The 14,691-nt window shown below is 38.7% G+C and overlaps 1 protein-coding gene across 5 annotated transcripts in view; it reads left to right on the top strand.

The window, feature by feature from the left end:
• Nucleotides 1-14,691, top strand: part of htr2cl1 (5-hydroxytryptamine (serotonin) receptor 2C, G protein-coupled-like 1) — a 150,179-nt gene that overhangs the window by 126,632 nt on the left and 8,856 nt on the right. For 4 of the 5 annotated variants that reach the window (XM_044184719.1, XM_044184718.1, XM_044184717.1 and 1 more), the window contains 4 exons: nt 2,338-2,538; nt 12,476-12,642; nt 12,764-12,896; nt 14,435-14,670. In XM_044184719.1, coding sequence (XP_044040654.1) covers nt 2,338-2,538; nt 12,476-12,642; nt 12,764-12,896; nt 14,435-14,670 — 737 coding nt within the window. The remainder of the gene's footprint in view (nt 1-2,337; nt 2,539-12,475; nt 12,643-12,763; nt 12,897-14,434; nt 14,671-14,691) is intronic. The other variant, XM_044184721.1, reaches the window with a different exon arrangement.

The raw sequence follows: 14,691 nt of genomic DNA, 5'->3' as shown, positions 1-14,691 counted from the left end.
CAGATGTATATAATGGTGTGTTCATGGAGCAGTTTCTTTTAGGATTTCTTCAACAGCCATATGCTTATTTATGTTATTTTCCCTAGTGTACCTTTCCTGCTGGTGGGTAAAACAGTGCCAGGATATCCTTTTACCCTGCTAAGCAGCGAGCTTGCCAATCAAGCTAATTCATTTACCCCACTTTAAGCAAACTTAACCCGTTGATTGAATTCTCTCACAGCTGGTCCCAAAATGCACCCAGTTGTATTTCTGTTACTTCAGCTGCTGTGTTGGCGGCACACTGACCCAGCAATGCGATAATAGACTCTAATTTTATTCCCCATGACCTAAACTGTTCACCCTGCAGAGCAGTGAGCCAAGACACTGACTTGCTGACCAGCTCTACAGGGTATCACGCTGTCACTGGCTTTGACCTTTGACCTCCCCTGTGGAGGGGGACAAAAAAGAAGGATTACACCCTCGGGAATCATCAGAGCAACACCGAAAAAATGGCTGGTCGCTGTTAGCTTCACAGATTGTTGAGTCTCTGATGTTGGCCTCTGTTTCCTGCTGGGACTTAATAACCTTATTGTGGTTAACAGATTTTAATTTAACTGAAGATTTAGCCATCAACCTTGCAAGGCGCTCCAAGGCAGTGAACACAAAACTCAAGAAAGTGGCTAGCTTTTATGGCATTTGCACCAAAACTCGCTGTTTTTATCATCTGGCAAGCAGTTATGCTAGGACAGGAGTGTTGGTTAAGGACAACAAAAAGGCTGTGGTGCATCTTAGAGGATAAACAGCCTACAGTCACGCTAGCGGCTCTGTGAGGCCGCACTAAATGCTAATGTCAGCAAGCTAACAGGCTCACAATGACAATGCTAACATGCTGATAATAACCCGGTATAATGTTGCTTTAAAGTATATAAAGTCGTTGGTTGACAATTGATCATTTTGAACATTTGCATTACCCTTAATTCAATGACTCCTATTTTCCCAGTGTGGGTGTAGAATTGTGGAAATTAATCTGTCAAATCAATCTTTGTCTTTGTAATCAGCCTTAATCAACATTGTTATTCATTATTTCCCTTTAGTCAAATGTGTAAAGTGTGCTGTGCTTTGATGTACTCTAATTAATTAAAGATTAGCCAACTACTGCATCTTAAGCCTTCATACTTCACTGACCCTGGTGACATTTACTCAGAACAGATTGAACATATTTACATCACTGCTTTCAAAGACAACAACTGTATCAACAACAGCAGTAGAGAAAGAACTGAAGGCAAATCATGTTTTTTTCTGTCATTTGAGAGTAAACTGCATAGTAATCCTTACAGTGAATAAATGTTAACACTTGTTAGAGAAATAAACAGTAAGAACTCTGCAGTGGTGGAATGTAACTAAATACAATTACTTAAGTACTGTAGTTAAGTACAAATTTGAGGTACTTTTACTTTATTTGTGTTTTTCCATTTTATGTAACTTTCTACTTCTACTCCACTACATTTGTCTGGCAGCTTTAGTTACTACTTTTCAGATTACAATTTTTCATACCCTTCCTGTCCAGTGAAAATAAAGTATCTCCAAATTTTGTGATTTTGAATTTGAATTGTTTGATAAATTGAAGTATTAAGTGTTCCTTTATGGGTTGAGAAAATTATCCTACTTCTTAAGATAAATAAACTATTTAAAACAAGAGGTTTTAAATAGTTTATTCAGCTGGAAAATGCATCGTCACAAAGCTGAAAACGGCTGTTTTTCTGAGCTCATGAAAAATATTTTTTTTTTTAGAGATACGTGGTTCTTACAGGACAAAGATGCTACAAACTGATCATATAGACCATGATGCTTTGCTGTAGATTAAACTACCCAACATTATATAAAGTAGTTAACATTAGCTCAACCTTAAACATCTACAGCAGTAAAATACAACATACACATTAATGCAGCAGTAATATTAATCCAGAAACATTATATAATAGTAAAACACTGACAGGGAGCAGTTTACTGCAGAATGAGTACTTTTACATTTGATACTTCAAGTAAATGTTCCTGACAATACTTACATACTTTTACTTAATTAAGGTTTTGAATGATTTACTCGTAGTATCTTCACAGTGTGGTATTAATGCTTTTACTTAAGTAAAGGATCTGAATACTTCTCCCACCACTGCACCTCAGTACTGTTGAACATATGACCCTTTACTCTATGGCATGTTTTACAGAACTCTGGTTTATAATATAGCTTTTATCAGATATCATCAGCAATATACCATCATCTTTTTGCAACCTCCACCCTTCTTTCTCCCCCCTCACCTTCCCGCCTTTCCTTACCTCTTCTATCTCTCCGTGCTCCAGACTACGCCTGGCCTCTCCCCAGCGCTCTGTGTCCGATCTGGATCTACCTGGACGTGTTGTTCTCCACCGCCTCCATCATGCACCTGTGTGCCATCTCTCTTGACCGATACGTCGCCATCCGCAACCCCATAGAGCACAGCCGCTTCAACTCCAGAACCAAAGCCATGATGAAGATCGCCGCTGTCTGGACCATATCTATAGGTCAGATACGCATGATACACATATTTTACAGTTGAGTGTATAAAGGATTTCCATGCATGCTTCTACACACAGAGACACAGGAAAGATTTAGGAATATTCGAACTTATATGGAGTCAGTTTGCTGATTCCTAATCGCAAAATAAAATTCTAGTCAATGGCAATCAATAATGGCAAGATTTGCATGAATGTGCCATTCAAATTCATGCTGTCAAAGGAAGGAAGAAGCCTAATGATTTTCCTTTAATGCCATAGTGCCACTTCAAATGTATGGCAATCCATAAAGATGGCTGACCTCAGCTGACTGAAAGAGACAAACACCAGATTTATGGTCAATGTGAGACATGATGGAGACTTAAAGGGGCACTTCTTTTGGTATCTAGCCATGCAGATAGTGTTGCTTTACTTTTTCCAAGTTTTAAGATATCGATTTTCTGCCGTCACCCCAGTATAATGTAGTTAATTTGTGGTACTCACAGCATGTCTGACAACTCGTCTCTCAAAAAACAATGCCCTTGTTATTTTGGATAATCCAGATAATTCCAATTTTGGAACTACTACTAATTTCTTTACTATTACTATAAGTTAAATTGTCATGTGTTCACAAAACTTGAGCATTGAGTAATTGTTGTGTCTAATGTAATTCTTTCGGTAAAATCTGTCTGTTTTTGAGATGCTACTAGACCGCTATTGATAACTTCACGACCAGCCGCTCTCGGCTGGAGTTCATTAGTCCGTGGACAGTTTTTGAATGAGTTGAGACGATAAGAATGAGGCTTAACTTGAAACTTTTAATTTCTTCATAGTAAACCTTTGAAATGGAGTTACCAGCCTCTTATTTCGTGTCAGACTCGATGCCATGATGTCATTTGGAAAACAGAAAAGAGTGCTGCTACATATTTTATTGAAGCTGTTCACGGGAGGTCTGAGGATTATTCAGAGTGATCAGGACATCGTTTTGGAAAGACACATTGCTGATGAATTCTTAACTGTACTTTTTCAACTTTTTTAACGCCACATAATTCCTTTTTTCCTCTGTTGTGTCGGGAGTGGATTCTCTTTTTGTAATTTGGGTGAATCAACCCTTTAATATAAAAAAAAAAAATTATATATATATTTCGGAAACTTACAGTATTGTGATCCATCTACAACTCTACACATACAAGATGTGGTTAAAACACTGTCAGAGACGTATTGATTGAGCTTTATGGTCATTTTGGAGGCTGGATTTGTGGTGTTGTATTGGATTTTGTTTTATTGTACAGTGTTTCTCTTAATTTGTCCATGCCTTATAGGCCCATACAGAGAGTTGCCAGATTGACTGTTATTAAATTTAATAACTTTTAGGATCCCCTGGCAATTTTTCCAAAGGTCCTTCCAGCACACCTACTGACTTTCTGAAACCCTGGGCACCATCGTCAGTTTGTTGACGCTCAAAGCATCTAGCAGCTTATTGTTACAGTTGGAACTGATCTGCATCACATACTTTTCTTATCCCCAGAGGTGATCGCAGCACTTTTCATATTCATCTTTATCAGCTGCAAAGATAATGATATGCAAATTAATTAATTATGTCATCTGAAATTTTAGGGCAGCTATTATCAGTAGCCAGGAAATTTTATCTGTGGAAAACACTGCACACATACTGACAGTATATAAAAACAGATATACTGTAGCCTATGTGTGCAATGTTAAGCAGATTTTTTGAGTGAATAAACAATGCTGTGAATCAGACAGGAAACCCAGATTAATGAAGTTGAACAAGAAGTCTCAAACAAGCTCAAATGTGGCTTCACATTTTAATTGAATCTTATAGGAAATAGTGTAAAAAGGCCCTGGCACTGCCCTGCAACTCTTCATGTGCGTGTAGAAAAAATATCCACCTCAGTCTTATGATTCCTTTTATGGTTTTCTGTTGATATTTAAAGTTTATTTAAGTAAAAAAAATGTACCCCCTCATTTCTTCTTGAAGCTTCTAGAGGGTGACATGAGAATTAATTTTTTAAGATGCAATAACTAATTGGAGGAATTTATTTTAAGCTATTACAGAAATATACCTACAACTAGATTCATTATCAAATAACAGAAATGTTGAAAGAAGTTGCTGACAAAATAATCTCACCACAAGGCCCATTTAGTAGCTGTTTGGGAGCCTTCGATCATATCGCATGATCTTCATCAGCAGATGGATTTGGCCCAGTTGTCGTGGAATTTGTAGCTGGTCAAACGAGGACTTTAAGGACATCTCGTCCATGTTTGCTTAATCTTTAAAGTTCATTCTCGACCTTGGAAACAGCAGTTTACATAATAATCTTGCTTACAATCATATCACATGACTTTTACCGCAGATGAGAAAAATCACTACAATTTCCTTTTTGTCCTGTTTCCAAACTCCCTGATCACTTGGTCTCCCTTTCCTCCCCATCTTCCCTCGTTAGAGCAATCTTTTCAGCTGTATAATAGCCTGGGGTAATTAGCTTGTTGTGTGTGTGTGTGTGTGTGTGTGTGTGTGTGTGTGTGTGCGCATGTGTGTGTGTTCTGAGTAGTGCCTCCCTCTAAGGAAAGTGATGAGGGATCAGATGACTTTTAAAACTTTTCTCTCAGCCCTCCCTCTGTCTGTCAGAACTCCGGTTTCTGTTAATGTTGTTTCGTGCCCTTCAAGACCCAGGAGGGCTTCCATGTCTTAACACATACAACCACACACAGAAACACACTTGCACACACACACGTACAGTGTGTCTGATTAGCCCTATCGTTAGCCTAATGTACTCTGAATCTACAGTAAGTACAGTAGATTGTTCCTGCATGTAATGTCGCAATCCAAATGTTCTTCCAGAAGAAATGCACACCCTATATTTAGGATATGAGTTTATTCTTTATTCCTATGTGGGATTTAATGCACGTGAACTCACTGACCTAAGAGTTACTTTAGGGAAAGATTTTGATTGTTTTATTTTATTGATTTAAAAATACTGAATAAACTCTTACTTTTCTCTGTTGGGCAAGGGATTGGATGTATAGTATCATTTTTAGAATAACTCGGGAGGATTACGTCCATTAAAAAGTGATTATTAGGTTGATATTATGGATATTTTTCTACATTTCACAACTCTGAACTAAAAAAATCAAGGACAAAAGTTCTTTATCATTTGTGGGTGAGAGAAAAATAGCCAAAAGTCCAGTCATATCCACATTATTAAACACGTGGAATATATTTAAAGATTAAGCTCGTTATATCAGATTAGCCACAGCTGACCTCTTGTGTTGACATGCTTGAATAAATGCATGTAAGGTGATTAACGGATTTTGGTGAGAAAGGAAGATCTTGGTCATAAGGAGTGATTTCCCATTAGTACAAAGTGATAAAGTACATTCATTTATTGGATACTAACAGCAAAACAGTGTAGTATGAAAATAAATAATACAAACTGCGTATGATTAGTATGTATTTTTACATCCCAGGCTGAGAAAATAGTGGATCACCAATCTGATCATCCATATCATTGGCTGCCAACCTTTACTGTCCATTAATTACTCCCACAGCCCTATCAAATGGGTTCAGGTCATCATACCGCTTCGATAGATGGGATGGCCCACACACTGCTTCTCAGATGCTTCGTCGTGATTATCTAATTAGCACGTGGCTTTGCTCATTAGTGTCCTCCTCCATTTCTATTTATTAGCTTAGCTTTACTGATAGGTCAATAGGACATGCAATAGGTCAAACTGATTTTTAGGAGCGCCCTCTGCTGGACCACATGGTAAACTACTTCAATCGGTCTGTTAGTATTACAGACTGTACATTTTTAATTTGAACAGATCATTACAATTCAAATATACATTTTTTTCCCCCATGTTCAAACAAAAGGCAGTAGTTGGACATTTCAGCCACTTTCTATTACTTGTAGCTATCTATTTTGACTTTTCTGCTTACTCGGTAATTACTTGTAGTTTTCAAGTACGTTAAATTGCAACACTTGGTGTTAAGCTGTTACAACTGACTCAGGTCGGAGGAAAACTGAGGCTTGTCTTCTGCACTCAGCGTGTCTTAGCTGGAATCCTACTGGATATTGTGACAGTATGCTAAATATATTAAAAAAAATCGGCGTCACACCAATACACTTTTTATACTTGGTGTGAATTAGAACATCCACTCCTAAACAATGAGTGCACCATCTTAAGAAAGCTGGACTCACCAACACTGAGATATTCTCCTCTGAAGTATATTTTCTTCAACTGCTGTAAAAAAAAAACTGTTTTTGCTGTGAGAGATTACTTCTTGAAAGCAGTGTTGACAGATGGAGATGACTGACACCTCAAGATACCAGGTAGAGTTTTACTTTACTCTCTTTTCTTGCTCTGCACTCGTTCATTATTGGCTGCTTTTAAATTATTAGAAATCCCAGTTTTCCTTTTGGCATTTCCTTGACCCCTCAAGTGGTTCCGCACCACAACATTCAGCTGTGATTGAGGTCTGAGGGGGTTTACAGAGATCAGTGCTCAAGGATTAGCAAGAAAACATCCAACAGAAGATGTACTGTATTAAAACACCATGAAGAGATTTTCTTCTTACCTTTTCAGTGTCTAATAGAGATTTGTTTCCCTTCCTTTTCATCTTCAGACCACTTAGAACTGATGCATCTCCTCTCAGCTAAACTGAAGTACCAATCTAGACACAACAGTTTCCTCTTTTGTGACAAATTTGAAATGCAGAGTGGTGGTCATGCACGAATTACCATATATTGTACTTGTCAGAGGAGCTGTTTTGAAGTCTTTTGGGATGAGTCCAAGTCAGGTTTTACGTCAGGGTGAAAAGGGGATCTTCGTGTATCTTTCAGAAATGTGCAGCTGAATCAGGTGCTTCTCAGATCAAGGATGAAAAATACTGGAGCAAACTGATTTCTTTGCGGCCTTTAGACAATAATCTTTGATCAGTCAAATCTCAAGTAAAGTAAGTTTCACAGCACCCAAGTCCTTTGTATAATTAGTAGTATAGTTCTGCTTATCAGTGGCTGAATTAACTACAGTGACAGCTGGCAGGACTACAGAGCTGAAGCTGACAGCAAGGCCCACAGTGAACAGTCGGCGAGGGCCAACCTGTCTACTCAGACCATGTCTTAGTGGAGTCACTGCTGGAAATAATCTTAACAGTTTTTTCACGTCTCCAGTAATTTACTCACACCTGTTATGCATTTTAAAACTTAGAATTACTCTTTCCAATCTGAAGCATATCATCACGCCCAGCAGACATCTTTATTAGCTTGAGAAACATCTGTCAGCATACCTTTGTGAAATTGCCTTAAAGTGAGATGATGTAACTTTTGAAGGAAGAAATAACAAACTTCCTCTTAACGTAAATAAAAAATTGAATTCACAAGCAATGAAACCCACTCCTGCTCAAATCAGTACACTAAGATGTTTTGCTGCAACAGCCTTAATTGGTCTGGTATGACCATGTTGGCTAAAGTTAGCCAAGAATAGCACATTTCAGATAGTTACTGCTGTGTAACTGACATTACTGGTAATACTGTTGTTGTTTAACATTCACCATTTCCCCGTAGTTACATCCCCTGTAATCATTTGTGTGCAGTGCCTATCCTGCACATTTCCCTGCAGCTTTAAACAAACTTTTAAAGCAACTGTCTCCTCTAAAGATTACATTTACTCTGTTGACCATGTATAATAAGTGTACAGAGATTTATCTTGGTGTTATCTGTGCAGAAACAAACAAAATGTACATAGAAAAGCAAGAACAACAGGGTCTTGCATTTGATACATATCACTGTGAAAACATATAGTCTTGGGATTAAAACAACAACAAAGCAAAGTACTTTCTTCTCTAAAATTGTTTTGCTGTGAAAGATTACTTTTTACAAGCAGTACTGACAGATCAAGTTGATTGACACCTCCAGATACCAGGTAGAGTTTTACATCCTCCCCTCTTCCTCTGCAGTACTTCACAACCGACTGCTTTTGAATTATAAGAAATCCCCTGTTTTCATGTTGGCATTTCCTTGACCCCTCTAAAGGTTTTTCACCGCTACACGGTGCTGTGATTGAGGTCTGAGAGGGCTTACAATGATCAATGCTGAAGGATTAGCAAAAAAAACATCCAAGAGAAGGTCCTTGCAGCCATTCTCTCCGGTGTAATAACACACTCTGTTTGACTTACAGGTTGTTTCAGTCCATCTGAACTTGTAGGTCCAGTATGTCTGCAGCATTATATATTATATATTATATAACAGGACATTGTATAATGTTCTGTACTACACGATATAGTCCCTGATTTTGTTATTCCTCTAAATTTAATTGAAACTTAGATTTGAAGTAGCACTTGAAATAACATTTTTTTTTATTTTCTATATTTTGTATACATTGCATTTGCATCAGATTTGTATATTTAAAAAGTATAATATAGTATCTCATTTTAAGATAACATTTTCTAGAGTTAAAATTCATTGCAATTTTCTTTTACAGGCGAACATAATAATAATAATAACAATATAATAATAGAGCACTTGTGCAGCACTTTTTAAGAACAGGCTACAAAGTGCTTCACAGAAGACAACAATCTACTATCAACAATAATGTAAAAGCAAACAAAAAACAACTTATAGCGTGAATAAAAGACATCAACCGATCCAATTTCAAAGTACAGTAAAATAAGGACAACATCAATTCAGTGAAGAAAAAGAAAGTCTTGATCACTTATCAAACTGGTCATGTAATCTTCAAAACAGGTTTCCTACATTCTGTTATAAGAATACACTACCACACATGCTTCCTTGTCAATTTCACACAAAGGCTCTGCCACAACAGGCTTACCATGGCCACAGATTCGCTCCCAAGACAGTTCACTGTTAAAAATTCTGAAGAGAGTCCTGTGGAGGAGGATAAAACAGGACATGACATCTGAAAAACTAAAATGTGAAGGAACTACACACACACACATAAACTCAGGGATTCAGAAGACAGAAATGGAGGTCAGATTGGGTCACTCGACAATCAAAGAAACAGATAAGAGTGCATTGTTGCGTATTTGAGCATTTGTGTGCAAAAAATAGTCATTTCAAACTGTTCAAAACAGTCAGCTTCCTTGGAGATAAACAATTTTTCCAGTTTTTACCTCAAAGTAAACAACCTCTACTAGTTTTAGCTCTACACAACGTCTTATCTCACAATTTGAAAGCTGTAATATTCTTGAATTTAGAAGTAAAATGATCCCTCCTTCACATTTACCCACAGCTATACTCACAGCTTGGATGCAGAATCTTCTCTAAACATCTATGAAGTGTATTTTTATTGTCAATATTTAGCCGGCTGTCTCAATCAGAGAGAACACTGATGGACGTGCATTCGAATTTGGAGGGATCAAACTTTTTTGTGTCATTTTTTTATGTTTCAGTTATGATGTCTCTAACTGTTTATTTTGTCTAAAGTAGCCTAAATAAAACATTCCCCTCTCTCTAACTGTTCTTCTCATCTTATTTCCAAGATTCCCTCCATTACTTTTCTATGAACTATGAAGCATGAGCAGGCAAAGTAATTTCCTCTATTCCCTAAGCACATAGTTGATGCCTCACACTGCATTTGTTGGTTGTCTGCTCTTGGGTTCACAGAGGTGTGTAGCACTCACGAGGGAAACTTTTTGTAGAGCAGCTCATACCCTGATGATTTTGCAGATCTCACTCTGCTGGTGCAATAATCTTCCTCCAGCAGCACAGCCCCTCTAGCCGAGCCACGCTGCGATCTGCCACAGAGCGAGTGTGTCTGCTTACCACATTATTGTGTCGGTTGTGCGACTCTGTGGATTTACAGAGTGGGCGAGTAGCTTTGGCTTCAGCAGATAGCTGTTATCCCCCGAGGGAGTGAAATCTGCTGTATTTTGAGTTTTAAACAGTACAGCATGAAGTACAACCTGCGTGTGGCTGCCAGAAGTTACATTGCAAATTATGTCACAAAATAGTCAGATGTTACCCATCAGGCACCGCTAGCCACCTACATATATTTTCGGTTTTTGCTGTATTTAAGATTTCTGGTGTTCACGGTGTTAAAAAAACTACTGTCTACCAAAAAAATAGTCCCAATGAAATTATCCACATGTGATGGGACACCAGTTCTGTGAAATACAATACTGCTGTGAACACCGTACTGTGTTGGGGTAGAGACAGATATCTCAAAAACCCAGTTCACCAAAACCTAAACTTTCTGCATGGCTAGATGCTACTTTTTTGCAATTTGGGTGAACCAGCCCTTTAAAGTCTCCTCCACATGCTCTTTGAGACAGTATGAATGAGTCATGACTCGACCCAGACCACCGGACAGTCTCATTAGTCAGAACAATTTGCACATCATTATCGAGTTATTTGGACATTCACAGAGGTAAAATGTTTACAATGAATGCAAACAATTTGATCCTCCTGGGCAGTGTGTGTGCAGTCGATTGCAACAATCGCATTAAGGGAGCTGCCACTGCTCCAAATCGCATTTTGATGTTGGCCTTGTCACCAGCTGCACAAGAGAATATTATGTACCTTACACTTAAATGAATTATACCCGCCCACACTGTGGGCACGACACAGCTCAGAGAGGACCGAGATATCCCAACTTGTCTGTGAAACACTCCTGTTGCCAGGAGCTCGAGAGCTGTGAAAACCTGGAGTCGCTTTTCTTCCTCAGTGTCTGCCGTTCTGAAACAGAGCCCAGGTCAGCAAAACACTTTCAGCAGAAAAGCTCTTTGAAATCAGAAGCCGCACATTAGTCGGTGTTATTATCATAGGTCAGAAAATCAGCTCAGCCTCGAAAGGCTTGCTCTCACCACAGTCTTTTATCAGTCAATCCTCTAACAGCACCAAATCAGCTATTATAACATTATGAACATCCATTACACACTGATAGATTTTATAACTCAAATAGTATATTGATTCAGCTCTCATTTCCTGTCTAATATGTGTTATTCTACTTGTGCTAATTTACTCTCATGATAATAAAAAAGATTGACTTTTTACAGGCCCACGAGTGTGCATATGCCCAATTTTTTTAAATGGGGGGATAATGAGGTCATGTGATGTTTAAAAACCACCAAATGTGTTTGTGGTTGGTCATGAGGAAATTATTTAGCACTTTCCAGTCCTGATTTACAGACTATTACACTAAAATGACCTTCTGTGTTTAGTTGAAGGTAATTTAACCATAAAAAATTCGTGGTTATTGCCTTCATGGTTCATGGTTAAATCAGTCTGTTTCCAGACTGGAAATCACACCATTTAAAAAGATTCATAATATTCCCTGAAAACAAATAAGGGGATGTTTGGAATGGTGATGGAAGAATTTAAACATTGTTTTCTTGTAATTACAGATGGGGATTTGTCTGAGTTTTCTTGTGATAGTGAAGGTATTATACGGATATAGTGGCCAGGAATAGTATGAAATCATGACCATAATAGTACCTCATTATTATTATTATTAGCATATTGCCATATTATTATTAACCCAGTATTCCCCCTACCCAGGAACGACATGCAATAAAAGTGTTGATGTAAATATACTGCCCCATTTATTTTGAGAGACTATTACCCTGATATAACCTGATTATTTTGAGCTGATTACCATATTCTCACCTCATTGATATGCCATTACTGATGTAGATATTTTACCATATGATTACCCTTGTGTTTTTGCCTCATAATTATCCTATATATTAATTTTGTTTCTGTTATCACTGAGCTGTAATGTACAAATGAAGTAATGTGTTTACATTACCATGCACACCAACATCAGTCTGTTTGGAATAAACAGAAGAAGCTCTGTATTCAAAATGAAGCGTGCCACCTACAGAAACGTACAGTTGATCAAAAGACAAGTGAGGAAAAGTTCTCAACGAAATAATAAAAATGAAAGATGTGGATTCCTTTTATCCTCTTGCTCTCTCTCTCTCTAGGTGTGTCGATGCCTATCCCAGTGATCGGCCTCCACAACGAGGACAAGGTCTTCGTCAACGGCAGCTGTGTCCTCAACGAGGAGCGCTTCATGCTGATTGGCTCCTTCGTGGCCTTCTTCATCCCACTGGTCATCATGGTGGTGACATACTGCCTCACCATACAGGTAGTCGTGTTTGTGTGTGCCTTCCAAACACATTGTCCTCACTTTACCTTTCGTTTTCTGTTACGGTCACAACCCCCGTCTCCTTATCTTTCTCGTCATTCTCTTTACTCCCTCTCCTCTCCAGGTGCTCCAGAGGCAGGCCACTGTCTTCCTGTACGAGGCGAAGACTTCCTCCCAGCAGCCTTTGCACACACCAGCAATGACAAATACATTGCAGCTTCCTCAGATCAACACACTTGCCCCTTCAGACTCACAAGGTACAAACTGATCAGGCTTTTAGCAGCTGAAATTTGGTTTACTTCAACAGAAAAATCACCCATACAAATATTTTTAATCAAGGAATTTATAGTAAATATGTGTATTTATTCAAAGTCATAAACTATGAGAAATGTCCATATGTTTTATTATTATTAAAAGTAGGGTGAAAACAACTATGTGTGATAGTTTTTTATAAACCTTCTGATGTGCCTTATATTGGTATTTTATTTTGTTTTCCCTCTGGAGATTTTAATCTCTCCACAAGCCTTAAATTAAAGCCCAAATTAAACCAAGTAGAGGCACAAAACCTTTGACTCTATTTGGCTCCAGGTCACAAGACTTTTGGTATTGGTATGACACGAAGACTAGACTTACAACCATACAGTAAAAGTCTGTAATTGCAAAAAGGCAAACAGGACAATGGAGGTGCTATTTTAGCTAACGCACTGTGCCTTAGCCTAACCATAGCTCAGCAACCACAGGCCACAAGCTCCACATATTGAAGCAGTGTGCAGGGGGTTGTGGTAAGATCAATACTGACCTTTCCAAAGCCAAAAACACAAAACAAAAGTGTAAGGAATGGATTACAGTGATTTTATCTGCTCTAATGTAAGCTACAACAGTTAGCATATCCAGCTAACTAGCTTGCTACCCTTCAAAGCCTTGGAAGAGCATTTCTTCCGACAGCTGTCGTTTTAGCTGGCAAAATCAACAGTCACAGGCTAGAAAAGAGAAGCCTACTTTTCTTTACCTCTGTCTGAAATTAAGGACCCATTGTTTCAAAAATTACTTTTTTTTTTGAGTGGTAAATCATCTACAGTTAACATTGTAAACTGCATTATGATCCGCGTTAGCATGGCAAGCTTGACTGGCGTATAGAAATGGTGACTAAAGGGGGCAGAGCCAAGCAAAAAGTCAGTTCTCCCACACTGAAGTTAGTCAGAAGTTGTGGATGAGGCAAAAAAGCAAAATGCAGACTATATATCAGCTAATTCACCAGCAGTATATTATGTTTGTGGTGCTGAGCAGACAGCAGCTATCTGTCCGATCGGTTTGGGCAGCAGTATAGACGGCTGGTTCCTGATTCCAAGCCGAGCCTTAGCTTCTCCAGTAGAGATCAAATTGCATGATGTGGCAGTCTTTATCCATTTTCCAGCTTATCCTCTGGCATCCCAAACAGAGAAAATTGTGAATGAAACATGCTCCGCATGTTTAACCTTTTCATATGTCCTCCTACCTACAAAATGTCAGCAGCCTTGTTAACACAAAAACTGACATGCTTTAACTGGTTGTTGCCCTGGGTGAAATCTGCAGCAGTTTTCTTGTTAACTAAGCTGGAAGGAGTCATGGTGATAACAACAATAACAAATTCAATTCTTCAGTTTTGCACCTTACAGCTGACAAACTTTAGACAAAAGCAAAATTGTGCATTTACACATTAGTGAAACAGTTTTTTTTTTTCTTCAATCACATTTGTTTAACCACAAACCTTTTTTGGTAATATAGATCTTTGATCCCTCTTTTGCCTCTCCCACAGAGTTAAAGCCCCCGCCCGCTCAGAGCAGACGAAATACCTTGAGCTGTCTGAAAGGAGCTGAGCCCAGCATACTGCTCAGCGCCAAGGCGCCAGACAGCATAAGCATCGTTCCCAGCTCTGAGGTGGCATCTCAGCTCAGCTCGCCGGCCGCCGGGCCATCGCGGAGCGACACGTCGGGTTGCCATGGGCGAAGGGGGATGATGCAGGCCATAAAGAACGAGAGGCGGGCCTCCAAGGTGAGAATAAATAGTGGAGCT

This window comes from Siniperca chuatsi, linkage group LG22 (assembly GCF_020085105.1).
Source record: "Siniperca chuatsi isolate FFG_IHB_CAS linkage group LG22, ASM2008510v1, whole genome shotgun sequence".
Taxonomy (NCBI): domain Eukaryota; kingdom Metazoa; phylum Chordata; class Actinopteri; order Centrarchiformes; family Sinipercidae; genus Siniperca; species Siniperca chuatsi.
The sequence above is the reverse complement of the archived record's forward strand: the minus strand, read 5'-3'. Positions and strand labels throughout refer to the sequence as shown.